Source organism: Sparassis crispa, assembly GCF_003851025.1.
Source record: "Sparassis crispa DNA, contig_000018F, whole genome shotgun sequence".
Lineage (NCBI taxonomy): Eukaryota > Fungi > Basidiomycota > Agaricomycetes > Polyporales > Sparassidaceae > Sparassis > Sparassis crispa.
The window spans coordinates 24,782-51,815 of record NW_020939765.1 but is presented as its reverse complement, the minus strand read 5'-3'; the positions used below and the strand labels follow the sequence as shown (position 1 = coordinate 51,815).

General features: G+C 51.0%; 10 protein-coding genes across 10 annotated transcripts; 4 read left to right on the top strand and 6 right to left on the bottom strand.

Annotated features, from left to right (window-relative positions):
• Positions 1-50: 50 nt before the first annotated feature.
• On the top strand, positions 51-890 carry SCP_1900220 (hypothetical protein; the record flags this gene model as incomplete). The annotated part of the gene is made up of 1 exon (XM_027765285.1): positions 51-890. One exon carries the CDS (start codon positions 51-53, stop codon positions 888-890), a length of 840 nt encoding a protein of 279 aa, XP_027621086.1.
• Positions 891-1,679: 789 nt separating this feature from the next.
• Positions 1,680-2,489, bottom strand: SCP_1900210 (hypothetical protein; the record flags this gene model as incomplete). The annotated part of the gene is made up of 1 exon (XM_027765284.1): positions 1,680-2,489. The coding sequence occupies one exon, from the start codon at positions 2,487-2,489 to the stop codon at positions 1,680-1,682; it is 810 nt and encodes a 269-aa protein (XP_027621085.1).
• A 3,133-nt stretch (positions 2,490-5,622) lies between these two features.
• SCP_1900200 (hypothetical protein) lies at positions 5,623-7,502 on the bottom strand (the record flags this gene model as incomplete). Its single annotated transcript, XM_027765283.1, has 5 exons — positions 5,623-5,979; positions 6,046-6,138; positions 6,190-6,287; positions 6,342-6,460; positions 6,712-7,502. The coding sequence occupies 5 exons, from the start codon at positions 7,500-7,502 to the stop codon at positions 5,623-5,625; spliced, it is 1,458 nt and encodes a 485-aa protein (XP_027621084.1).
• A 485-nt stretch (positions 7,503-7,987) lies between these two features.
• SCP_1900190 (hypothetical protein) lies at positions 7,988-8,628 on the bottom strand (the record flags this gene model as incomplete). The annotated part of the gene is made up of 2 exons (XM_027765282.1): positions 7,988-8,256; positions 8,316-8,628. The coding sequence occupies 2 exons, from the start codon at positions 8,626-8,628 to the stop codon at positions 7,988-7,990; spliced, it is 582 nt and encodes a 193-aa protein (XP_027621083.1).
• A 576-nt stretch (positions 8,629-9,204) lies between these two features.
• On the top strand, positions 9,205-9,966 carry SCP_1900180 (hypothetical protein; the record flags this gene model as incomplete). Its single annotated transcript, XM_027765281.1, has 4 exons — positions 9,205-9,388; positions 9,449-9,630; positions 9,687-9,782; positions 9,841-9,966. 4 exons carry the CDS (start codon positions 9,205-9,207, stop codon positions 9,964-9,966), a joined length of 588 nt encoding a protein of 195 aa, XP_027621082.1.
• Positions 9,967-12,540: 2,574 nt separating this feature from the next.
• On the bottom strand, positions 12,541-13,522 carry SCP_1900170 (hypothetical protein; the record flags this gene model as incomplete). The annotated part of the gene is made up of 5 exons (XM_027765280.1): positions 12,541-12,581; positions 12,634-12,803; positions 12,863-12,978; positions 13,033-13,229; positions 13,300-13,522. The coding sequence occupies 5 exons, from the start codon at positions 13,520-13,522 to the stop codon at positions 12,541-12,543; spliced, it is 747 nt and encodes a 248-aa protein (XP_027621081.1).
• Positions 13,523-14,121: 599 nt separating this feature from the next.
• On the bottom strand, positions 14,122-15,260 carry SCP_1900160 (hypothetical protein; the record flags this gene model as incomplete). The annotated part of the gene is made up of 2 exons (XM_027765279.1): positions 14,122-14,444; positions 14,498-15,260. The coding sequence occupies 2 exons, from the start codon at positions 15,258-15,260 to the stop codon at positions 14,122-14,124; spliced, it is 1,086 nt and encodes a 361-aa protein (XP_027621080.1).
• Positions 15,261-19,259: 3,999 nt separating this feature from the next.
• SCP_1900150 (hypothetical protein) lies at positions 19,260-20,624 on the top strand (the record flags this gene model as incomplete). The annotated part of the gene is made up of 1 exon (XM_027765278.1): positions 19,260-20,624. One exon carries the CDS (start codon positions 19,260-19,262, stop codon positions 20,622-20,624), a length of 1,365 nt encoding a protein of 454 aa, XP_027621079.1.
• A 488-nt stretch (positions 20,625-21,112) lies between these two features.
• Positions 21,113-25,388, bottom strand: SCP_1900140 (hypothetical protein; the record flags this gene model as incomplete). Its single annotated transcript, XM_027765277.1, has 16 exons — positions 21,113-21,493; positions 21,546-21,670; positions 21,720-21,756; positions 21,806-21,881; positions 21,934-22,166; positions 22,225-22,813; positions 22,876-23,019; positions 23,073-23,113; positions 23,170-23,190; positions 23,245-23,392; positions 23,454-23,775; positions 23,829-24,092; positions 24,143-24,164; positions 24,214-24,776; positions 24,825-25,119; positions 25,176-25,388. The coding sequence occupies 16 exons, from the start codon at positions 25,386-25,388 to the stop codon at positions 21,113-21,115; spliced, it is 3,474 nt and encodes a 1,157-aa protein (XP_027621078.1).
• Positions 25,389-26,335: 947 nt separating this feature from the next.
• Positions 26,336-26,790, top strand: SCP_1900130 (hypothetical protein; the record flags this gene model as incomplete). The annotated part of the gene is made up of 3 exons (XM_027765276.1): positions 26,336-26,345; positions 26,408-26,610; positions 26,686-26,790. The coding sequence occupies 3 exons, from the start codon at positions 26,336-26,338 to the stop codon at positions 26,788-26,790; spliced, it is 318 nt and encodes a 105-aa protein (XP_027621077.1).
• Between the last annotated feature and the right edge of the window lie 244 nt (positions 26,791-27,034).

Below are 27,034 nucleotides of genomic sequence, written 5' to 3'. Positions count from 1 at the left end.
GGTGTGTGGTCAGCGGAGAAGGGGGGTGTGCAAGCGGTGCGCTCGGGTCCATGAGCACCGTCGGGTGGTTCACGGTGGGGACAGCGGGGTGCACCTCTGGGCGCACTGGGATCGCGTTGTCGTGGACGCACTCCCCTCACGCCGGTGACATGGTGTGGTGCATCGGTGACACGGTAATGGGGTGCGTCAGTGATGCAGTGCACTCTTGGGTCGTGGCACTGGCATGGCGCGCCCTCAGTGTTGGCGGCGTGGTGGGCACGTCATCCTGGGTATGCACCCCTGGCATTATCAGCATGGTGCGGTGTGTCAGTGATGCTGTAGGCATTGGCAGCGCTGGGCGCGTTCGTGTATCGGCGCCCGCATGGCGCACCCTCGGTGCTGGCAGTGTGCCAGGTGCGACGTCCACATCCTGCACTGCGGCCGCTGTGGGCTTCATTGCGCAGCTGCAGTGCGTCGGTGCGCTCAGCGCCACCTGCACTGTTGGGCGGTTGGTGGCCCGGACAGCGAGGCACATTGGCATCGGGCTGTCGCGGGCTTGCGCCCTTCGCGCTGGTGACATGGCCGGCACGTCGTCTGCATCCTGCACTGAGGCCACTGCGGGCGCGGTCATGCAGCCGCACTGCATCGCTGTGCTCGTGCACATTGGTGCTGCACTGTCATGGTCGCGCGCCCCTGGCACTGGTGACGTGGCGGGCACGTCATCTGCATCCTGCGTCACCGCTGTCGCACGCGTGCGTATGCTGCGACACGGTGGTGTCGCATATGAGAGCGTCGGTGCTGTCAGCATCGTTGGGCGCCCGGTAATGTGGGTGCATGGCAGCGGTGCTGTGGGAGATGGCAGGGCGGGCATACCTCGCGCGTTCTGCTTCCTCAGCTCCTGCTCCTGGTAGCGCTGCAGCCATTCCTTCACCCTCTTCTCCGGCCTCCTCTCCTCCCTTCTCCTCTCCTCAGCCTCCTTTACCCCCGCACTCTCCCCTACCAGTTTTTGGGGTCAGTTTTTTTGGTCCTGACTCGGCACGATGGTCTTGAGGTGGCGTGAGAGCTCGGGCCTGGCAAGGATATCGGACATGAGAGAGGGGGAAGTGGGACCCTTGTCGACCTTGTCGACTCCCCTATCATCCATCCCACCTCTGCAAATTCAATGGCCTGACTCTCAAATTTGCCACATCGACCGGCACTGGCAGTGGGCCTGCCCACAGGACCCATGCCTCCCAAACCACTGCGTGCGGTCTCCTCAGACACCCCCGATCGTTGTCTATGGAACTGTAACCTGAGGTGGATCCGACGGGTTTTCTGGAGTGGGAGGGAGTGTGCGCATCGCACATTTATTTTATGGTATACATTCTCTTTACTTCCCTTATACATAGTACACTTTACTTTACCATATCCCCATCTATTCCCCTTCTCTTCCTTTCTTTCCCCCTGGGTTGTTTCTGGTAGGGGAGGGTGTAACGGGTCGGTTCTGATGACCATTACTCATTATGGACTGCTTACTACTTACATAAGCAAGTTGCTTTATATCCCCTACACTCACCATCTAGCTGTACACACTCAGTCTTAGCTTAGTTTTGGCTATACATTGAGTTCACTTCAGCCCTGGTGAGCCTGAGGATTTAGGCTCCTTACACACTTGAACGGACTTGTGTCTTAGACTAAGACCTTGTCTCGTGACGACTCGACTAGATGCTCGTGTTTTGCTGCCGCGTAACAACAGATGGGCTTGCCTCAGTTTCAGCATTCATTAGCCTAGCCGTGTGTCCCATCTTATGACAGATGGAACATTTCTTGATCAAGTCTCGCTTCCGCTTCTGGCTTTGGGCAGTAAGCGCTTGCTCTGGCTCGACATGCTGATCGCGGTCGAGACGGCACCTATATTCGCCGATGACTACAGCAATCAATTCCAGTGCCATCATTGGCGGAGAGTTTGGCTGAGAACTCATCGCGCCAGTGTACGATGCCATATATGAGTCCCAGCTGCTGGGCAGGGACTTGATGAGAATCCCATTAAAATCTGCATCCGTTATTTGCTTTCCCATCGTCTGTAATTGCTCGCGTATCTCCCGAAGCTTGGCGATGTGCTTCAGGATATTCACGCCTTCATCAGCATGGTAATCATAGAAAACTCGACTCAATGCTATAATCCCATGTTGTCCTTTCAGCTCCTTGACTGTGCGAAGCAGATCCCACATATGATGCGCCATTGTCACTCCTTCCGTATGGATCACCTGTGCATCGTCCAGGCACATGATGATCAAATTCCTCGCCCTCTGATCCTTCTCACCCCACTTCTGAATCTCAGCATTGCGTGCTTCTCTGGTATCCGGATTAGCGCTCGGCTCCGGTTTCTGTATCTCACTGGTGACGTAGCTGAGAAGCTTCTTCTGGTCCAGGAATGCAGTCATGCGCCTCTTCCACAGCATCCAGTTGTCCTCCTTCAGAGGATGGATCCAATACATACTGTTCGGAATGTCCTTGTCATCATTCGACATCGTGTCACCCAGAACAGGGGTAGTTTTTCTTGTATGGGTGAGGATAGTTTTATTGGTCGTTAGCAGCAGTAGAATACAAGTCCGAGGTTTAGACGGTCTTGGGGCTCATAACCTGTTGAGAATAATAGGTAAAATCCCAGAGAATATCACGATGATGTCTCAGATGAAGGGAAGACCCGATTACTCAGCCGGGTTCCCGAAATAGATTTCTTTATATACATTCTATATAAAGTTCCCTTACATAATTATTCCCCGCTGTGGCGGGCTCCATCAGATCGCTTCCTCCAGGCATTCCCAACAATAGGGATCATTTTGTAGTCTGCCTACGGGAGACTAGCTTTGCCCATGCAAATGTACAATGTAAGTGCTTGCAATCTGCAAACCTTTCAGCATGAGAATAGACGACTGAAAATCCATCTCATCAACGTGGTCAGCACAGTGTCAGCAATCGCAATGGTGCACACTGAGGGCCCGCTTGACAGCGGTTCCATCCGATATGTCGGGGAAATATGCACTAAGGATTAGCAGTAGTGGACACTACCTTCGCGGCCTGCGGATCTATTAGCATTTTTCAACCTCAATAATACGATAATAACTTCAGCCTTACCTCTGGCAATAGCGTCACTGTGGGTCCTCGAGCCGGGGCTGAATTCTGTAGTCTCTTCTCAGCCATCTAAGGTACAGCCACCATGCTCCCTATCTTCATGCAATCAGTAGGCGTATTAATCTTTAAACAGCATCAGTGTAGAAACAGTTGAATAACTAGTTGAGATCGAATATACATCAGGAATGATGAACCTCGGGGTGCCAACAAGATATGCGGTACGATCTAGGTCTGGCACCCATTGCGAGTCTATTGACAGTTTTCTGAACAGTGAGTTCATGGTAGAGCGCTCAAAAAATCTCACCGGATGCAAGCTATCTATTAAAGATGGACACGAGACCCTCTGCCGCATGCGATACGGGCGCTGTAGGGACGCCCAAAAGCTTCGAGAGCATGTAAACGAGCAGGCACTTCTGCACGAAGAACCTCACCTGCACGGTGAGAATGTCCGGTCACTCGAGGTGCAGCACACCAGTCAGCTTGCACGAATGAAGATATCACGAGGACGTCGCACCAAGCATAGAAAAGCAGGTCGAGGACATTGTCTACAGAATGCTTGGCATGGATGTCTTTCTCCACGGGGGACTAGAACCTGGCGAGCTGGAGCTGCGGCATGTCGTCAGGGCTGTGATGAGAAGGGCGGAGCTCTGCGCACGCGCTATAGCCACGAGGCAATACGTCGATATGGGTAGCATAGCGCCAGGCACTGCATCTAGTGAGGTACTGCTCGCACTTGAAGCCACGAAACTCGGTGCCTTACGCGAGAAGCGATGAACACAATCTCGCCTGCAGATGAAATACTGCCGGCTGCGACTCTCGTTTCGACGGGGCGGTGCTATGAAGGATGGCGGGGGGCTCATGTTGTGTGGTCAGCCTCTTTGGGGATGACAATGAGCGTGGCCGGGCTCTGGACTGCGTCTGGATGCGTGGACATGGGAAAAAGGAGAATATCTTGCTCCATGCGCATAGTTTTCTGAAATCAACAAACTCCAGCTCAAACAGCAGAGCTATTTTACGGAGACATACCAAAGTAGGAGACATACCAAAGTAGAGCGTGACAGTCCTGAATCATTGCGCGCATCGCGAGTGGCCTTGACACCACTATGGTCTTCATCATCTTCTCCTTATGGTCGTTGTCTTCCGATGTGGATGGTTCAGCGGGTACCACAGATATATGATCAGACGAAAAACTGGTGTCGATACCAGGAGAGTTACTTTGCTAAAATCCACTAGCACTAACATTAGAAAGACTATCACAGGGTTAGTTCGCTAGTTTGATCGAAGGTTTTGATGCTACTTACTTCCTATAAAGTATTGTGATGTAGCTGATTACTGCCCCGTTTGCATAGATCCTTCGCGGGGCGTACTTCTTGCGAGCGTGTAGGCCACGAGAGAAGATGGAAATCGGCTGTGGGCGAACTCCCTCAGTGAGAGCGGACCTTCTTGATGGAGCCTAACTGGCAAAATACTTTATATTACCGTGACTGCAGAGGTACAGTGAACGATTGTTTCTTCCAGACTGCACATTCTTCGGTAGACCTCCAAGTCGCCATTTGCTCACGGCAGGAGAATGGAGTTCATTGTTTACAATTTCAATGTGCGGGATACCAAGAGGCGAGTTCCCAGGCAGAATTCCTCCCCTTGCGTCTTAGCATCCTTGCAGTGTTCAATCTGCACCAGGATGGCAGCCGAACCCCGAATGATGTACAACGTTCTGTAAGTGGAGGAAGGCTCGCCCTTTACACGTCGAAAGATAGCTGCAATGTCTGAGCTCGAGGTTTACTTCCATGTATGATATCGAAGGGTGGCACATATCGGTTGCTGAGCAAGCTAATTGCCGAAGAAGGTCGAAGGATGCAACGGACGTGAAATCTGAGGGACACCACTCAGTACATGTGATTGCGGCAATGGAGTCGAAGTAGATGAGAGTGACTGTATATAAAGTGTGTCGAAATATTAGCACAAGAGATGTGGCAGCCTCTGTAGACAACTTTTACTAGACGGCCTTTACATAGAGACGTGAGGGTGCTGACTCACAAAGGCCATCGATGAACACGACCTGACTTCCCAGAGCAGACTACAATGCGACAATCAAATTGCATTCCTCCCCAGCCCGTGGCTGAGCAAGAGTAGGCCAACGTGTCTCACTCGAATTATGGCCAGTCATGCAAACGTTTGTGCATTACCGGATGCAACTCTCATCTCTTTATCTAACGCCTGTACTTGAGCACCACCACTGTCACTATGAAAGACGTGTGGGCAACAATCGGCCACAACATAAGTGAAAATCCCGATTCACTCACAAAATGTGTGAATCTCGGACCAGGTGAATTGAGTAGTTAATTTCACTCATTACAATTCATCCAAGTTTCGAGTCCTTTTGACTGATTGTGGACTCACGGATTCTGTCCACCAAATTGAGTATCTTTTTGAGTGAAAATTACCCAGTGTTTTGCGAGTGCAAAAAAACATGAATTATCAACCACAAGATGGTTGAACTATGAAGACCGTAGCTACAGGTAAGTATGTCTAGTCCTTGACTTCGTCAGCATACACAGTGCGCGCAAGCAATCCACTGCAGTCTATGATCGCCCAGTGAGCACCATCCAGTACCCTGCCGATGACACATTGTATGCATGAAATGTCGATGACATCCACTGCGCCTGTGTCCGAGAAGAAGTGTATGTCGAGTGTGTTGTGGGAGCATTCGATCCGGCAGGACTTAATAGCGGCAAGGATGAGAGTTGTCGGTTTGGTGAGTTGCAGTGGCTGCGAAGGCACGAGGCGCACAGCGAAGATGTGTTGTAGCTGTCTATAGAAGGTGCGCATTTCTAAAGCAACGCGTCTACGATGAAATCGGGCATTCTTGTCGACCAACACCTCATACTAACAAGCAAGCAGATTGTTAGTCCTTGCAACGAAGATAAGTAATTGCCATGAAATGGTACTTACTCGCACATACGTCGCATCATGCCAGTCTTCACGAGGCTTGCTCAAGGCTGCCGCATGGATGGTGTCACCATCGGGGAGAATCCGTACTTTTCCCTACAACTCTATTTGTTCAGGCAAGGCATAACGTGCGACACGAGCAGTCACATTGAATCGTGTTGCCAAAGCCCCCACAATCTTCTCAATCAGCGGGGTAGTCTTCATGTCAGCTGTTCGATGAGGTGGAAGCAGCAGACATGTATTGTCTGAAATCACGACAGTCAGATGATGCCGGAATATGAAATTGTGGCTTGACTCACACTCTGCCACAGCAAGACCTGACATTGATGCTGTCGGCTTCAGTGCAAGCTCTTTCTCCATGCCATACAGCATCTTAATGTGCTCCAGACGTGCTGAATCTATGAGGTATCTGTCGATACTAGCAAACGGAAAATGGCGGCTCTTGATCGCAGGCTGTAAGTACCCGCAAAAATGTTCCATCGGGAATGACCAGCACGCCCAAACTGGACCGGCTGTCTCAATGCTGTCAGCAATATGCAGAAGGGCATGGATAGTAACCGGGCAAATCCCGAGTCACTCTGGCGAATGCTGGTAGTAAATTCTGAATATGCAAGGGTTGTGAGTGGTGCCTTGTCGTGGTGAGATCGAGTTTCAAGATATTTCACGTACCTTTCATACGTAGTCACCCACTTTATAAAACCCGCTCGAATGATGGCAATATCCTGTCTGCTAATCTCAAACTCCAGGCACATGTGGAGTAATTTGACCAGCTCGATAAAGTGTTCATAATACTTCAGGCGCGTGAACTTGCAGGCGAGAAGAACAGGGCTGACGTATAGAGACCATAGTGACCAGGAGTCAGCCGTGCTTGCACTCTTGTCAGTAGCAGGATCAGGTATCCGAGGACCAAAGGCTGAAGGTATTGTGGAGCCGGCAGCAGCAGTAGCGGCGCCGATTGCAGTCCACACGTCCGGATGTAGCTGGTATTCTTCATTTCCCTCATCTAGACCCTTGAACTCACCAGTCCACAGCAGTACAAGATTCTTGATGACATTTTCCCAGATCAGATGCATAAAATTGTAGGGGAAGGAGAGTGGAAAAGAGAGTGATGAGAGACATGAGAGGAGGGGGACACCTTTGATTCCATAAGCCTTGGCAAGTCGCTCGGCTTCGGCATCAGTACGTGCACTTTGCACTTCGTGCGCTTGAGTGAGTATGTCTTCATGTGTGCATTTCGGGAGCGCTGCGGGATCATAGGAAATGATGGCACCGGGTGCGGGATGTCGAGAGCGGTCAAGCGGGACATAATATGGGCTGTGAGGTGCATTGGGGACTCGAACACCGACGATTTTGCACATGCGGCATGGTGCGTATCCATTGTGCCCCTTCATACGCATGATCATTGAGATCGCAGGGATGTCACCTCCGACAAGAATGAGAAATGCATGCAGAACGAACATGGCCACTGTCAGGACATCCCATGCACACACGCCAACTACCAGTTGCAACATTTCCTCGGCAAGAGGCCAGAGAAAAGAGTCAAAGTCGGCAGGCTTCTTGGGGCCAGGAATCACCGCAATGAGAATGATATTTTTTTTGTGGAAGCGAACTTCTGGCGGTAAGTTGTAGTTGTATGCAATGAGGGGCCATGCCGTCTGCTTGCACCGTTTAAAAGGTGCGAAACCATCGGTTGACAGGCCTAGAGCAATATCTCGTGAGTCTTCAAAATATCTGTCTTCAGCAGCTTCCCATTGACAATGACAGGTTGGCCGCACAAGGACCGGTATATTTCACTGTCAAATACATCTTTTATGACATTTGGATCATGTTTATGTTCTTCAGCATGATATTGCATGCTCTTGGCCATCGATGTGTTCACATGAAATGCCTTGAGCCGTGGGATCAAGGGGAGGTACATGTACTGCTTGTAAGGCTTCCTGTCTGCTCAGTAGCGGTTCAGATGACAATACGGGCATGTTTCGAGCTCTGCATGCGGGCCAACAAAGCAACAGCATGAATTTCGGCAGCAGTCATATAATTGGGGTTTGATGCCAGACAAGAATGCAATGCGAGATTTGGCTTGACCAAGTGTGGAGATATGTTCATTTGGAAACACAAATGGTAGCTTCGCATAGGTTCGTGTCGTCATGTGAGAGTCGACTTTAAGTGCAAATGCTCGGAGCATTGCCTTGTCCTCTTCATTCAACTCTTCCTCTAGCCCGAATAACAAGCTCAGTCTACAAGGGAATGACATGGAAGAGACACGGACAAACTGATGGCCATTGCCCTAGCCTCAAATTCTGCACCCATCCAATCCCACACTGTGAGTCCTCCCTCATCGTCGATGTCATCGTCTGAATCCGAATTGCTCTCACTTGAATAGTCCTCAGCCTTGTCTTCATCATCAGAAGTTTCCCCTTCCTCGTCATCCACCTGTGCACACTGTGTATGCCTACACCAAGTCTCAGTCTGTGCGGTGGCCACTGCGCTCTGTACTGCAGAGTCCTCGGGTTCAACCTCCTGGCCTGCTTCATCTCCGCCAAGGTACTGTGGCCCATCAGGCCCCGCAGCATAGCCCACATCCATTGGTATTGGCACTGCACCCAGTTTCTCATCCAAGGCTCTAACATCAGGTGCAGCATCATCAGTCTCGCTGTACTCAATGTCTAATTCCACTTCCACTGCTGCCTGCTGATGTCTCTCAACAATCAAACCCGAGCAAGTCTGTCGTCACATGCTACAAAGTCATACCTGATGCTTCTTCAAGTTCTTGAACACCTACCTATTCAATGCTGATAGTGCATGGATTCTCGGCGCAACCTTCCCTGCTCGATGGCAATGTTCCGTGCTTCGTGACACCATTCTGCCGCAGCCGCATGCACATAGCACCAGTCATGTAGTTGGCTTCTTCTTCCGGCCCATGGGATAATCTCGCCAGCAGCTTTGTAGAGTAGATCAGAGTGTTATATATTGAGTGCAATGCAGTACAGGAGAGCCACCACAGGCAGTACAACATGCCAAACTCCAACAAACAAAGTTCCCAGATTTTGCTAAGTCCGAATGGCAACGCGAGCACCCCAATGTTGACAATGCTCACGTTGCACCCTCCTGCATAGTCCTTCAGCAAATAACCCATAGAAATTGCACCAGTTATATCTTACCATGCTGCCGAGGATCACCAATGAGCAGGCTGCTCCTAAGCCCAAGGGCACCGCAAAGGGCAAAAAAAAGAATGGTAATCCTGGAAGTAGAGCAGCAAAGGCCATCGCAGGACTGCCGAGTGATCCCACTTCGGCAGCAAACGACGTCACCAGTGATCTACAGAAATGTGTGGAGGAGCTGCAAGGTGAGTTTTTGCTAGCAGCTCACGTCAGATATGAACTCACAATTACATATACACTGGCAGCCCAGCTAGCAGAGCAGAAATCCTTGCATGAAGTGGCTGAGCTTCACGCAAAAACCGGTAATGCTGTACAGGTCAAAGAGAAGACATTAATACCGAAGCCGCCCAGCTCTGCTGGCGCAGGCTTCAACCTGCAGGTTGAGATGGGGCTGGAGGACAATGACGCACAGTACCAAGCAATCCTAGTTAGTCATGCTCACATTATCCTTCATGCAGATCACTTACTTCAAATTACTGCTAGCGCACCGTGCGTGAGAACATGTTCAGTGCCAGTCTTGATTGGCACCAGGATTTCAAGAAGCAACCTGCTGAGAAATTAGGTATGGTATACAAAGTGGTGAGTATGGCGCCATTTACCCGTGCTGATGTACTCATGACAACACTTCTCTACGCAGACACGGCAGACAATGATGAGAGACTTGATCAACGACTGGCCGACAGCTGAGATCATCAAGCAGTATATGCGCAACAAGTGCAAATATGCTGTTGGCACAGGAACGCTGGAGCCGCGCAATGTGTGAATGAAGGGGATGCCTGGAGCCAATGTCGGCGGGTCACGCGAGAAGGGTGGTACCTCGAACAGTACGAAATGCGACACACGCAAGGGAGGAAGCACCCGAAAAGAAAACAGGCGTCCTCTGGTGGCCATGGGTCAGAGCTCAGCAAGTGGCGAGGAGGAGAATGAATCAGTCGAGGTCGACAGGGCTGATGGAGCAGGGGAAGAGGAACATGCGAACTGAACATGCCGAGACGTTGACAGGTACAGGGCTTCTTTCTCCTATTATGGCAATACTCATCCACTCTACCCACAACAGTCTATTATCCTCTTGTCGATGTCGCGATCTGTCTCAATCGTTAGGGCGGTGCTGCCGATAACTCAAGTGTAGGAACATTAGCGGTCATCTCCCAAGAATCATTGGTGCATGTGTCGATCTTACTAATATTATCTTCGGGTGCATATGTGTTTGTGCATTCAGAATATACCCATTATTTCACTAGTATTCTACCCACGGTGCTATTCTATCGTGAGCGTGGACAATGCAAGAAAGCTCTTATGTTTCACTCGGCTGTGGGTAAGAAAAGGGTGACTTACTCTAACCATGGAGAGCGAATTTCAGTATGTAATTGGGTGGAAAACACCAATCGAGAATTAACCACTACATGGGTAGAATAGAATCACCATTTAATTGGGTGAAATAGCTGGTAAAGGATGGTGAGAACGGAACTGGTGAAATGCGTCATATTCGAGGCGAAATTCACCACTTCGTGTCACCCAGAGAACAGTTGAATATTGCGGCAAACCGGTGAATTTAGCTCAAAAATGTGGGGAATTTGATTGCTTTTCTGGGTAGATGGCTGGGCGAAAGTCGCCCAGCCCGATGTTCACAGTGTGTGAGATAACACGTTACCGATGTCCACGATGGTTAGTGAAAATAGGTGAAGCAGAGCAGTCAAAACGGTCGTATGAACGACAAATGTCGAATAGTGGTGGCTGCCAAGTTGGGACACAAGTACCGGCTCTCGGTCCGGGCTCTATTGCAGGGACTCGTCGTTAGTATGTATTACTGGCGGCTGTTCTTCACCACTCCGCGCTCAGCAACTTGTCTTCTTACCATGGCCAGAGATGCCTCGTGAACTCTTCATATGAGAGACTCTCCATTACTGTGTTGGAGTCATTCTTACACGAAGCAGTCCAGACATGCTACGTTTTTTCCGGAGCTTACCTATCTGTGATTTCTTGTTCTCAGACGGACCCATCTGTCTGTAGCTGCCCAAAAAATCTCGAGGACCCAGAGCTTAGAAGCGGCATTATCTCATTCACGATGTCAAGCTTTCAAATTTCAAGCCTCATCTCGATCTACGCTCTCAGTTCGAAATGCCCCCGATGGAGGTGTGAACTGGGGAAAAGATACGCCGTTCATTCTCCACGTCCAATGTATGATTGCCATAAGGGCTACCCAATAGCGTTATCATTTCCAGAGAACTCCCTACCGTCCTTCATCCGCTCTCCTCGCCATATTCCGTGCCCACGCCCACCTCCCAGGACAGAGATCTGCTTGCTACGGCTCCCGTGGCGGAATGAATGGTATACAGCGCGAGTGTTATGCTACATGTTCCCTCCGTATAAATTATATGAAGAGATCATGTGTATAGAACGCGGAGAAGTAGTTGTTAGGGCGGTGCCGCGAGGACATAACATCCTCCATTCGTCGCTCATGATCGTGCTGCTTACCTTCTTCTCCACACCTTGCAATTTTTGCTTCAGGCCGCAGCGCTTGTCGGCGGATCTGTGGACAGAGTGATTCACGCCTCAGGGGATTGTGCAGAGCCCAGAGCAGCAATCGATTACGGTGACTTTTTCTCCCCTGCTTACTTCAGTTTACTAACAGTGGCGACGTCCTTAGTTCCAGGACCTGGCCTAATACAAAGCTGTAAATGAAGGCAGAAGGGCACGTCCTGCCTTTGCATGCTCTGACGCGTCTGGACTGCGTGGCGTTCGGTGGTCTCGCTCACAATGATCGTGGGCGCGCGTCGTGACGACTTGAGGTGTTTTGGCCCTCGCGTCTGTCGTATCCTTGTGCAAGTCCATCATAGTCTCCGTCTGCACCAGCCATTAATGTGAGTTCCTGGTCTGGCCGCGTGTGCAGACGACACTACAGAGTGCAAATCGAGCATCTTGAGTGTACGCCTTCCACCATCTCCTTCGATTGCACTGTCTTGTGGCAGGAGTCGGGATGGCTCAACTGTCCCAGTGCAACGAAGAAACGTTGCAGAGCAACACCCAGCCAAATAATTCCCCACTCTGCAGGACTTGGCAAGAACCATGCTGCTGATCCAGACGCCTCGCGAGCGCGCAGTTGATTTCAAGCCTGCGTTCAACGTTGCGGTCGTCGTCGTTCGCGTCCATCACGCAACGTCACGCGTCATAAAAAGGGTGCAGACAGCAACTTGATCAACATTGCGAACGAAGACTTGAGGCACCTAGCAAAAGAGCCTCATATGACAGAGGGATATTTTCTCGGAGCTGCACAACCGTCTCCAAAGATCCTACTATGCGAGCTTAATTGTACCATCTGTTGCAGCAGCGGAAGAATCTAGCTATATTTTCGTCGAGTCGATGAATCGAGGGAGAGATCTGTCGGACATAGGACATACGTGAATATGTCAGGTATTTACGAATGACGCACCCACCATATCTGCGAGGCGATACATAGACTTGGGAGAGCACAACGGTGGATGTTGCGGGTGTTCAGTCTGGTATCGCTTGCGCTCAGTGGCTCTGTACTCCGCTCCTTGTGATTGTAAGGGCGCAAATGCAATCTCGCCAGTATACAGATAATAGACGAGCCACTGCCAGCTGCACGAATGGTAAATGAGTATACAACACATAAGAGAAATGCCAACTATGGTACCCACGTCGTAAGTGCGGCATCTTTGATCACAATCGTGCGCAGCGGCCGGCCTCCCGGCTGTTCAATAGCAGTTGCAGATGCGGGCGATGGAGGGATACTATGGGCCGGATGAGCTGCTTTCTAAATGAAAGAATATTTTTATTGGCCCTTGATCGATTGATGACCTAAATGTACTGCATTAGATCCTGACGCCACCTCGTCGCGCATATCCTGAACAGCCTTGGGATCGCCACTCTCGTCGTCCTCGTCCTCGTCTTCATAGTCACTGTCTTCGGCAGCATACGGGTCGGCTTTCATGACAGATGGCTGATCGGCGGGAAATCCAGTGCCTTTTCCTGTGACACTGCTCTCCGAAAATCCACCAGCGAGCACTGCCAAGCGGAAACCGCGTACTCGCATGGTCAGTGTGACTGGCTGGCGACCTCAAGCAAGATCACTTACTTCCTACGAAGTACGGCGACGCCGCCTTCAGTACGGCGCTATTCGCATACAGTGCTCGAGGGGTGCACACTTTGCCAGAGCGCTGCCGCCGCGTGAAGAGGAAGAACCGAACATCCACGAACTCGCCGCATACAAGCGATTCGGCGAGGACAGTTTTCACGGATGCCTGGAGCACCGGATTGGCAATTGTGATGCTCTTAAGAGCAGACGAATGGGAAGCCATGGGGGAGTTGCAAGCAAGGCAACAGTGAGAAGCAGATGGATACTCATATACATAGCCTGAGCTGGGCGCTCAAGCGGAGCATGTCGAGCATGAGGCGTCGCGGCCCCCTCTGTGTCTACACGGTTGAACTTAATTGCAAGTTGCCGGATGCGCGTCATGAGCGTCTGGCGTCCACTGGTCATGCAAAGATTAGTGTCACTGTCTGATAATATGCCTGCCGATATACATACAGGCTTCGAACTTCCGTGACGCACGAAGACATTCGTCTTCGACCAGCATGCCCAACACCCCCAAGCGCCCGGTCCATGCCGACGAGCAAGCTCTGGATTCGGCACTCGGACGCAACGATGCACAGGATCTCCGGTGGATGGGTGGTAAGGCATTTCTCAGTTTCGCCAGACCATGAGACGTTCCCGTGCGGGAGTGCAGTACTCAGTTCCAGAGTATAGGCAGAAACGCTGCGAAACTGAGATCGATCAACCGATTTACAGATCTTGCTATTCCCTACGTCCCATTGCGAAGCGCCAACTGAGAACCTGCAGCTCCGCGGTTCGACGGCTGGAGCTGGACCAGCTGCGAACGCAACAAGACTACCGGGATCAATCAAAATGCATCACCACCTTCACCCCTCGACCACGCAACACTTCAAACCCGTCCTTGATCTGCTGTTTCTCCTCCTCGGAAAGACTCTCGTCGAGAATCCGAATCCCAAACTCGTGCAACTTGCTGAAGCGCTTCTCCCCCAGTATATTGCTCGCGCTCTGCCACTCTCGCTTAACGCTTCCCGGCCTCATACTGATCCATAGCTGGCCAATGCCGCTATCGGGTACGAGGCGCAAGATGTCTGCCAAGGACATTCTGTGCACGTAGGTGAGATCCAGCCTGCGTAACGCCGTGCATCGGCGGACATCCAACTCCACCACTTTGCAAGACATGAGTTATCGTGCCATCGAGGTATGTGGAACACCAACTCACGATCGGATGCAGAGACTGATTCTTCTAAGATCAGATGTAAATGCTCCAGACTGGGTTTGGCAGCATCCAACACCGTCACCACACGCGGTATCAATTTCCGCGGTACTTCCAAGCGTAACGACCGCAAAGTCACCGATGAAGGATACACCAGACAATCCAGGAAGTCCGATGCCAGCAGCTGGTCTACAATATTATAAAGGAAGACGTCGGTGAGTGGCGGAGGTCGGAACATCGACTCGGCGGCAAGTAGCGACGGCTTCTTCGAGGAGACTCTGCTGATTCTCAGGTCCCGCAGCTGAGGTAGTGCACAGATGAGGCGCTGGAGTTGCCGGAAATTGCGAAACGAGCAATCAAACAGCCCCAACTGTGTGACACGATGAAACTGCATGAGACCGATTGTGAGGGTATCGGGATGCATCACAACCACCTCCCAGGTGAGCCTGAAAATGTGTAACTCCTGGATCTCTGACAGGACCCGACCGAGAACGAGGGGAAATCGATGCACCCAGGCGGGATCACCATCTTCGAGACATAGTGAGCCCATGGAACGCAGCGAGGCCGCTACGTGTGAGACTTTCGACGCGGCGACAAGAGATTCCAAATTTTTGCTGGAGGACAGACATGCGTTGCCGCGGTAAAGATGATATCGGCTTGTCCGGAGCCATGTGGGACTGACAAGAGCACATCTACAGAGCGAGGGTTTGTCGTCCCATAGGTGGTCGACGATGTTGTCGATCAACTCCATTGGAAGCTCCTTCACCATTTATGACAACCTGCTAGAATAGAGCGCTGAGGAGAACTATTCATAAATGGCACGGACGAGCAGTTCGACTTATACGCACTGTATTACAGCTTTTGAAAGACGATCAGGGTGATCTGACAAAGGGCTTCAAGATCTTGTTCAGAATGTCAGCTAAACCGATTTGACTCGTGAATATCGAACTGTACACAGTGCGTCCGACAAGCGTGAATCACCTTCAGTGTCACCACCACGTCCTCAGCCAGGGGAGGGGAGGTCGGAGGGTGAAAGAGAGAACAAAGACATTGGCATTGGCCATGGAGCTCACATGTGACCGATGACAGCACTTGCTGCTTTCTGTATCACGACATGCTCAAAATTTAATCTGTCACTGAGGAATTTGCACCAATGCAGCATTTTCATGCTACCATAGAAATCGCAGACCATTAACGCTGGGGGCTCGTATCAGCAGTCAGAGAATCTGCGTAGCCGCCGATGTGCGCCTGAAGCAATGGAAGTGGCAGCATGCGACGGCTAAGTTCGTCGGTGACCTCTGAACCTGAGTGGCTCTCAGCGGAAATAAGGTGATTGCCTGTCATCTATGCATCTACTTGAAAGTGAAAATTGTGATCCTAAGGGTAGACCGAAAGAAGGACGTTTGGATACAACGCACCGTCCTGATGGGCGGTCAGGGGAGAAATTTTACTCACTCTCCGGTTTGAAGGTGACTTCTCTCATCTCCGCCTCACAATGTGACAACGCCGTGCCAATGAATCCATGACAAGGAATGCAAGTAGACATCACCTTGCGGCAAGACCAGAACCATCGAGACTGCAGCTTGAGGCCCTCTCCACACTGCAAGGGTCGATCAAGATGAGAATGTTCAAGACATTGCCCCTAAGAGCGGAATAAAATATGACATACCCAGAAAATCACCGTAGTGGAGTAGCTAGGCTCATAGAGAGAAGGAAAGCGTGTGTCATTGGCATCGAGACGAGCATGGAGCACGTGCGCTGAACCCTGGAAATATCAGCGGAGCGACCTTGATTGTGAAGCCGTGTGCAAAACGCACTTCGTCTTCACTTCAGGATAAAAATTGCTGTTGACTGTGCAAGGTGTTATTCGTTGCAAGAGTGACCTGCGCGTATAGGAGAATATGAGCGACATCTGTGTGCGCTGGAGGTCAGGGAAAGAACTGTTAGCGTGAGAGATCTGCTCACTTGGATAGCTAAGCTCAGTCATCCCAGGGTGCCAGGCACAGAGGATAGGCGTCCGCCGAGTGGACGCAGTCTTCAAGCGGAATCAAGCGGCCTCCATAATGAGAATCCTGAGCCTATCCAATGCCAGCTGCTAAGGAAGCAGGATAGAAACATGCCAAATACGCTCGAGAGAGTGGCTATTGGTATCTACTCAATGAGCTGAGGTATCTGGAGGTCCTTACTGCGAACATGAACAACGAGCCACGGACACGAGACTATTTGTTTGCAACGAACCTTGATACTTTGTATCTTGCCTCCGCGAGTTAAGTCGGCTTCTCCGTAGGCTGCTCAAACTTGTACGATTAATCGGAAACACTACCAGGTTCCAGTGTTGAGGACGTGATATGCATGCGCGCGTAGTGCACGAGTGACAAGGGCTCCGCGTATAAAACAAAGGTAATGATGAGATGTAAACGTGTACAGTGGTGGCTCAATAAGTATTGCTTCAGCAGTGTTTCGGCTGTTGGGCTACACTGAGCACTGGACAAAAAATCTAAAAGACAAAAGAGTCACCTCTAATTATCTAAGAACCCGCTCAGAACGCGGTATGCAATGTCATTGCAACAGAAATTCTTGGACAGCTTGTCTCTCCTTTTCTTCTCTTACCTCAGTTGCAGTATCACCGGTACCACCAGGAGTTTCAGCAATTAAAAACGAAAACCAGAATCGGACGATAGATGATTGGGTTACTCGGTCGAATGTCGCGTTTAAACAGTGCCAGAGAACTGAAATCTAAGGGCAGGCGATTGAATCTGTTGGCAGGGCGCGACGTGACAGAAGCACGTGATGGTGAGCGTGACCAGTGGACAGCCGGACTCCGAAATATCAGAACACATCCCACAGATCGTCTTGATTCTTCCAGTGCCAGCGTGATCCTTTCCACACTATTTTTGCATCCGCACAACTTGGCAATGAACCCACGAACTGTGCAATCCGAAAGTCCATGAGCACGTCGACGCCTTACAGACGCCTGAGCATTGAATTAGTCGCCGGAGCGTCGCTTCATTTGTGTATCGACCCGTACTTGGCAACATAGAAGCACGAGAACTGTGCCGGCCAATCTCCTTATGTGTCCAAGTAGGACGACGGTCGATGCAGCGACGCGGACCACTGGCATGTATTCAGAATCACTCACTCAAAACGACTTTGATTCTTCTACCGCTGGCTTACAGATGACATGCCCCTAAACCAGAAGGGTTTCTGAAAGAAGCAGCCTTTATCATGCTGACACATCCTAAGGTCTTCCTGTCTGCATGGAATGTACGAGCTCTTCCGCACCGCTGTTAGGAGCACAATGCATTGAGAACTCGTCCCAGTAACCCCTCCAAATTCGGACGTAAGTCATAAGAGCGGATGGAGCGTCCCTTCGCGTCCCTATTAGCCGACTTTCGACGGTGGTAAGTTGATTTGTTGCTATTTTCTGTGTACACATCTGAGAAAGTTAAAGGAAAATTCAGTACTCTAGGTGACGGACGGTTGATGCCCGTATTTATTACGACAAGGTCTTTCACCAGAACTCCATACCAATTCTTAGCTTCAGCCGCTCCTGATGGATGGACTCCCTCACCGCCATCTGTTCACAGAGCCGATTCCCTTGCTGGATACTTCGTTTAGCATATCGCTGCGGTCGACACGGATGACAGAACGACACAGAGCGTGGGGATTATTCCTTTTATCAATCCGAGTTGTTTGGTGATGATTGGCGGGAATCAGGATCAGGTGGATGTGACCTCTCGGGCACCACAGGCACTTGTAAAACGGGGCATCAGTGAAGTTCAGCAATTCCCACCTGACAACGGTCTTAAATTCTGTCACGCAGCAGAGACTCTGTTACCAAATAACCACGGTTTTTAGGATTCGGCGGCCGTAGGACGGTGAAGGACATTTAAAAACTCCTGCGATGCTTCGGGGTGTTCTCGCCCGGATCCCTCGACTGAAGGAATCACTGTGACTATCAACAGACAAACCTTCCATTATCGACAGATAAAGCCTTCCTGTTTATTCTATGTCTCAGCAGCGAGTTCTCGCTATCTACGTATGTTCGCACCTCCTGGTCGCCATGGTGCGATCGAACATGGTTAACCTTCTGCAAGGTCGCTCGTAGTCATCTTACCTCTGGCCTGTAGAGAGCCTTTGATAGGTAACATGTCGGTGGTGTTGTGAACATTTGTTCGGAGTTGCTATAGTTATTGTCTCACCTCATGTTTTTCCGAGACGTCAGGCCTCAGGCGCCTATTGACAGACTCTCATAAGTTCGCACGAGTTGTATAACGACAACCGCCACGACGACGGCGACGAGCACGCCCGAGGCGAAAGCTAACTCCTGCTTCAGCACCGACGACGACCTGTGGTCGTCCCCTTCTTAGTCTGAACCACTGTCTTGTCTCTACATACGTTCGTTTCTGGCGATCTCACGGATTTGCGCCCTTGTTCTCCAGAGACCTCGGATGACTTCTCGGCACAGTTAGGCGAGTTCTCACTTTTCATTTTGCGGTAGGATGTTCGTCGTAGGAAGAGAAGTTTTGCATGAGGCGAGGTGTATCGTTATTGAGAGCCTAATGTGTAGGCGTGGCGTGGGTTATTGTACTCCTCGCTCCTGCGGTGCACGCTATCGGTTACAGCTGTTAACAAGAACATTCAGTTACTAACTCCGTTCTTTCTGTACGCGCTCCTTCAGTGTTATAAACGGTGTGCCCTCTGCCCCTTGAGTGTCTATTGAAAACTCACTTCATTCCAGGAGATCACCTACACATTCCTTGCAAACATGCCCGCGGTGCGAGGCCATTCGACCCTCAAGCGTTTCTCTCGCGGCGCACATGAGCTCGACGCTCGTGCTAACTCGAAGCCCAGTGTCACCGTGGTACTGAGCGAGACCACTATTGGCGGGATCGCCGTGCCCGTGTTCGTTACGGAGACGATCACCCCATCGTCATCTGGCGTATCGTCTTCCTCGGCAACATCGGAAGCTACCAGCTCCCCTCCGAATCAGTCCTCCAGCGTTCGCTCAAGCTCTGCCAGCTCTGCTTCTCAGAGCTCGCACTCGAGCCCGAGCTCTTCCAGTGCCCCTTCGAGTTCTTCTAGCGCATCCTCGACTGCCCAGAGCAGCATGTCTACGTCTCACGCTTCTTCCCCGGAAACTTCCAGTCAATCTTCATCCGCGACCGCAACACCCTCTATCCCATCTGCCACATTCATCTCCTCCACTGCGTCACCCACTCCGACCACCTTCAATAATTCAAATGCGTCCTCATCCACTGCCGTCGCGAAGAAGGGCCTCTCTGGCGGTGCGATCGGCGGCATTGTCGCCGGTGGTGCCGCGGTCGTCCTCCTCCTAATCGTGTACTTCGTCCGCAAGCGCTTCCTCTACAAGCGGCAGAAGCGCAGGAATTCATGGGCAATAGACGCGTTCTCGTCGGGGCCCGCCCAGCCTGCCGATGGTGGTAACGTGTCTGATCTCTCCCGCGTACCATCGTTCATCACGAGCAATCGCGACAATTTTTCGATCCGCAGCGCGCAGCCGCCGGTGCAGTCGCCCCCGATGCAACGGCGAGATATGCAGCCACCATTGATGCAGCCTCTGTCTCTGCAACAGCGCGCAATGCAGCCGCCTCCGGTGCAAGCGGTCATGCAGCCGTTTAATCCGTACTCCCAGATGTCACGTCAAGTAGCGCCGCCTGCGATACCTTTCGTTCCCCTTCCAGCGGCTCCGCCGACAGCTTACAATACACCTGCCCCTGCCGTCCTGCCGTCCGCTGCGCCACAATTCCATCCGATATCTCTTACGCCATCCGCTGCCCCTGCCGCAGGTGGACAGACTGCCTTTGCGCTGATTAAATCTGCATTCGTCCCTCGTCTCCCCGACGAGTTGTCAGTTAGCGCGGGCGAGATGGTGCGCATGGTCGCGGAGTATGATGATGGGTGGGCCCGTTGTGCGAACATGCGCGGAGAGCAGGGCGTCGTCCCGCTCGAGTGTCTCCAACGCCAGCGGCCGAACGCAAGTGGCGTGCAAGCGCCAGTTCTGCAGAATCCGCAGCAACTCGCGTACGTAGGAGAGGGTACGGGCGACTGGCGGATGTCCCAGCGCGAGAGCAGCCTTTATCCCGCGCAAAACCCGAGCATGGGATACTAGATCTTGACTCTGGTTTCTTAACACCTTTCTTCCGCCCTTATTCTGTTCCCTTTACGTTGCCATTTTCTGATGTCTGGACATCTGTTCTGCCAAGCCACGTATCTCGATTTTCGGCTTATTGTTATAAGTTGTGCTGGAGTGCAACACCTTACCTGTGTGCTTCTACGCTGCCGTTGATAGTACATCTCTGGAACACTATTTCTTTGTCATTTCTCTGAACTCTTTTCTGGTTTTCCATCCGAATGTTACGGTACTGTACGCGCACTGACGCTATCACAGTTGAGTACTGGGTACTACGAATGTACCAATATTTTCGTTTGCAACCTGTCAGATATCTTCATTGAGAGCGCGAGAAATGGTAGATCGGAATTATACGAACGACGTGGAATATCACAAGAAAATACAGAGAGCACGTAGATAGCAAGAAACATGAACAAAGCAAAAGATGTGTCAAGCATCCGCTGAAAACCTCACCACACCTGCCCCTTTCACGGCCTCGAATGAGTGAGCGAGTCATCTGCGAATCGAACAGCATGGACCTTCTTTCTCGAAGGGCCATCCGCCTCGTCCGACTCGTTATCTGTATCCGGAAATTGTAAAAGAGACTTCTTTTTCCGCTTTTTGACTATATCCACTGGCCGCAATTCAAGTGCAGTGCGAGCTTCCACTTCGTCCGCAAAAAGAACGCGAGATTTCTTCGTCATGAGAGGACCGACATCTCCACAGGAGTTCACACAGGACAGCTCTCTGTGCGCAACAGGAGGGGATGCCATCTGCTCGGACCTCTCAGTGCGCCCACGCGGAATGTCGAGAAAAGGGAGGTCAAGCGGCTCCGTTGTAGAGGCCGGTGAGGAAAGGAATGTTGGATTCTGTACCAAGTTCTGGTTAATCCACGACTGCAATGTACTTTCTGTGACTCACCGCAATAAAATCCCGCATTCGTCGATCATCCGTTAACCCGGGCTGCTTGCTATTCCCCGCTTTCAGTGCCTCGCGCCGGGTCACCATCACCTCCTCGTAGGTATTCCGGATGGCAAGGGTTTTCACTGGGCAGGATTCAGTTTTGATAAATGATGGAAATGTGAAAATATTTACCCGTGACAGGGCGTGTTTGCCCTATACGATGGACACGCTAAGGAACATCAGCCGGATTGATCTATGAGTAAAAAGAAGATACATACCTTGACAGCCTGACTTTCGACATCCGCCTGCCAGACAGGCTCACAAAATATGACCCTGGAGGCCGCAACTAAATTTCTGTGACACCAATGAGAAATTCATATCTGAGGAAACAAGATGCAAGACAAACAGCCCACGAGCACCGTATTTGAGCTCCATGAGAAAGACGCGATATGTATCTGACGTCTCGAACGTGGTCACTCGCTGCTCGCGCTCCTTCGGTGTCACCCGTTCCAGAGGTGTCAAGCCAGTGTACACCAGGTACTTCACTTCGATTAGTTCCAGTCCTTCTCTGACCAGATTGAGAGTGGCGGGAGAGTTGGAAAATATCAAGAACTTCTCCGTTGACGCGAATTGACCAACCTGTAGAGAACCATCAGATTAAAAATCCCCAATCGCATAAATGGAAATGGGGACGCACCTCATTCAAGATGTAATTGAGCTTTGAAGAGGTAGAGTTGCCAATCTGCATACCCGCCAAAGGCGACGAGGAGAGGAATCTCGCACGCACCCCATGTCGTCGGGTAAGCGAGTGATCCTCTACCCCATTGCGGGAAGACATGTGGTTCCCTCGGTCATATCCGTCATCCTCAGCCAAAGCCTTCAGCTTCGCTCGCACCGCTTCCCACTCCTTGTGCATCTCGTCCTTCTTCTCTTTGGACTCACCCTGCTTCAGCATCATCAGCTGTTGCTTCGAGCTGCTCGGCTTTCTTGCGCGCTTCGTGACCTTCATCGTTTCCTGGGCAAATGCAATACGATGTTGCAGTTCCTCGTTTGCATGCTGCGCCCACTCGATAATGCGCTCGGTGCGCGCCAGGGGTTGTAGATAGAGGAACTTGCGCAGGTCGATGAGTCGCTCGGAGGTGATGAGATAAACATCAGACGAGAACGTGCTTGCAGGTAGTACTGTGCAGACTTCGTATATGGCCTTCGGCATCCCAGAAATACGATGTAGAACGTCGGGCTGTGCTTGCAGTGAGCGCCAGATGGGATCAACTGCCGCAATCCGCCTAAGAGATAAGCCACGCAAGTTTGGTATAGATCTATAAGCAAAAGAAAGAGGGCTACACACACATGCTCCAGTGCCCGTGTCATAAGCTTGATGTCGATAATGGAGGTATTTCGTTTCTGCATAGTCTCCATGAAGTTTGCAGACCGCTCGACCATTTCATCGACATTGAATAGCCTCTCGCTATCCACATGCCAGAACAGGACTCTGAAGAACAAATCAGGACAGTCATAGCAATGCACCATATTGGCTTTACGTACTCAGACATGTTCATTATGGTTACCTTCAGCATTTCGGCATTCTATTACCAGCAAACATATATCAATGATTAGTACTCGGATCTCGGAGGGACCGCACCTGGCGATGGAAAAGATAGTCCTGTACCAGCGCAATCAGCAATGATGGATCCCGAATTATGACAATCTGATTTACCTGGTCCGAACGTTCCGAATCAACAGCATTGATTGCAATACCAGCTTGCAAGGCATTGTACGACTTGATGGCATATGGATCCAGATCTAACGCAATCGTTTCTTGACGCAATAATGGCAGTAAAACGTCACGCTCGACATCCTCAATCCTGTTGAGGCCATGCATGATCAATTATTCTACAAAATTTAAACATGAAAAGTGATACTCGCCGATGCCGTATCATGATCATACTCATCACCTGGGTCAGAACACAAATTGCGCCAGGGCGCGGACCCGAGGATTCCATCAGAGGCTGAATAACGTGCGTGTTAAACGGTCGTGTGCCTGCAGCCTGCGAGAACATCGGAACCCCGAGAAAGTGGATGACCATGTTTGCGAGCTTGTTCAGGTCCTCGCGGTCATCCTTCGTCCATTTTCGTGCCAGGACGTCAGATTCATCCGTGTCGAGAATCTCAGAGGTGTCCTCGGGATGCTCGTCTGCTGGGTACTGCAGTTCACTGCCTTGCCCAAAGTGCAAACCCAACAAATTGGCTAGAACACTAGAGATCAGTGAAAAGGTGCATGAGGTACACGAGACACTTAACTTGTCGGTGTCCCTGTCACAATCCATCTCCGTTCAACACTAAGAGCTTTGGCGAATGGAGTGATGTTTGTCACCAAGGAGGCGGCAACATGCCCTTCGTCAATGATAAGCCGCTTCCAGCGAATTTGTAGTAGCGGAGAAACGTCAGTGGGGCTCTCGCATCGGCATCGGGGAACACGCGGTCCGTTAGCATGCGCCCGACAGCCGCAAACCCTCCACGATTGTAATTTTGAAATGTTGTTCTTCTGAGCCTCGGCAGAAAATCCTGAGAGTAGTGAGATTAAAAGGACAAGCAGGATAGAGAAAGGGACCAACGAGCTTGAGTTATCAGGATGATCTGCAAAGTATTTGAGTACAATGCACGCAGAGCAGAGGATGACACTGACATCAAAGTTTGAGGCCAGCTCAGATGCACACGGGATAGGCTTGCGACTATCAAGCGCCAAAAGGCGGAGGACATCGTGGCAGTGTTTCATCGTCTCATTTTCCCATTGTGCAAGCAAGTTGGCGGGCACGATAACCAGTGTCGCAGTGGAGAGATACATCACCTTCGGCCCAGGATCAACTTTTCTCCTTCGCGGCCGCGCATCTTCGTCGATAGGGACATCAAACTGGAAATAGAATGGAGTATTGCGAATGATCGGTGCCCAGAGCCGCCGCTGCTCCAGCTCGTCCTGAGACTCGCGTATGCGGAGCCCGTCAGGTTGCACACGGCAGTAGTGAACCAACAACTCGACCAGCGATGGGATCTCTCCCGACGTCTTCAGCTTGTTACTCTTGTGCCCTGACGAAAGCCGCTTCCGCGCAAGCACGCACTCCGGAGATGGGAAATGGCGAAGGGAGAGTGGAGTAAGGATGGGACGCTCGTCAAGGATGGACTCCTCTGGGCAGGGCAGCTGATTGAGGGTGGCGAGGATGAGCCCGAGCATCATGACAGTTTTACCCGTGCCTAACCATCTCAGCATGGTTAGATTCATTTTTTGATAAAAAAACATACCTAGTTCTTCACATAGAATCCCACCACGTGCTTGCTCTACCTGCGGACATTCACGAAGAATCTCCATTGTCGCAGGCTGCAGGAAGAACACATCACCATCAATCCCTGAAATAGGGATGTACAACGGATCAGATACAAGTGGTGGATGCAACTCTCGGGCGAGCATCGTTGCAACTGACTGCCGCTGGTATGAATAGAGTGTGCTGCACATGCCGGGGATGTTGTGCAGGGAGTCATCTACAGGAGTTTCGGGGGAGGGTAGGTCACTGTAAATCTCTGCCATTGTCCGGTTATCCTAAAAACAGGCATCAGTGAATGGGTCGCATGATGCAAAGGTAGAAGTATATGCACAATGCTATGGTCAAGGAAATGTCGTCTAGCAGACATAGATTCCATTGGCTCTGCGTCCCAATTGTGATCATCGATGACAAGTTCGCTCAGGAGGCTCCGCATGTACCGTCGTGCCTGTACGAGTACCGCCTCGTCACGCATTCGGAGCTTTCCTTTGACGTTTTCCAGGTCGTACGGAATGAGGTATATGCGAATGTATAAGGTTGGGGACATCTTGGCCACAGCACATGTCGCAACAAGGAAGTAGTGTTGTGTGAGAAAATCGAGCTCGTGAAGGAGGGCATGATGATTAGGAGAGATGATATGGGTTGCGGCGGCATAGCCCGGGTAGTAGTGCCAGCCATCCTGCGCATGACGATGGATGCAGGGAAAACTTGTAGATATGAGTTCGAGGGATAGTGTCCCCGCAGCTAAAAAGTTATAAATGGAGTTGAATGGGCCTTCTCTTACCGAACCCGGTGGATCACGTTGGCCGTGACAGCTCCTGCAGCATAGTGCGCATGAGGGCATGCTAGGTGTGATGTACAACTGGTCGAGATGCACTGAGACATATGGATGTTAGAAGGAATTTCAATGGTTTGAACTCAAGCGTACATTCTGGTCCAAATGACAGTTGGGTCCACCAAATGTATATGCACTGTCAGACACTGAATTCTTGAACGATAATGTATTTCCACGGTTTTCCTTCATGTATGACCTACAGCAACATACCTGCTCTTAATTGTCTCCTAGTGTTGTCAAGCCTAGATGAAGGTACCAACAGCTAGTATTCACGATCGAAAGATGACGAAACCAAGATGGCAGAGTGATGCGGTGGAGTTGGCGCCGAGTTTCTCGTGCGCTTAACACGTTATTCGCTGAGCTCAATTGTCGCTCGTCGTTATTCTTAAGGCCTGAGCTCGAGGATCAGCTCTGCCTAATCCAGTGGGGTGGTTCTTTGCCAGTATCAAGGCAAGTATGCTTCGCTGTGATAGTCCGCGAAACCCGGAGAAACGCCAGCATGTGACAAACGCGTTCACGGTGGCCCTTGCTCTGTTGTCTCCTTGCTTACCCTTACTGCATATACCTACTCGCTCTGTTGTATCATCTACAACAACCATCGTTGAGTCCAGTTGCTCGTGGAGATACGTGTTTCCGTTCCATACACCGACTAATGGGAGATGCCTAAAGGTCTGCTCCCGGGGGGGATTCTGACTGCATTCCTCATTGAGCTTACGAGCCGTTTCTCACAGCGAGCTCTGAGAGAGTGCGCCGAGCAGGCAAACGAGACGTGACAATATCAGACCTGCAACGTTTACTGGTCACATCCGAGATGGAGGTCGCCGACCTCAGGGAGCGGATCAAAGAGATGAAGGAGCGTTACAAGCGTGAACGAGCATCTTTGGAGGCGGAATCCGATGAGGAGTGGGATGTTATTCGGAGAGCAGCTCGGGGGGTGCGTTTCGTCGCCTTGACGGTGTCCTTCTATAGCTCAGCTGACGTCGTATCCCCACATCGTATTCCTGCGCAGGATGATAATGCATGGCCTCAAATGCGACGGCTGGAATCAGACATCCCTGAGGAAACTCCCGTTCTTCATATACTATCTTCGAGTCCTGCGTCTTCAAGCGGGTGACCGACCAGCGTTGTGAAATTGTGCTGTGTATGTGTACCAACTACGTATAATACTGTATCTCACATACTGTACGTCAGTTGTACGATTATTTACTCAAAAACAGATGGAACTCAGACATTCGTGCCAGGTGCGAGTAAGCGCTCAGCATACTCGGCGAGCGCCGATGGTAAGCGCTTGTGCGAAGTCACTGGAAAGTTCGGGAGCATCATCACTTCTACGCAATAAATTTCCTGGTCGACTCTAA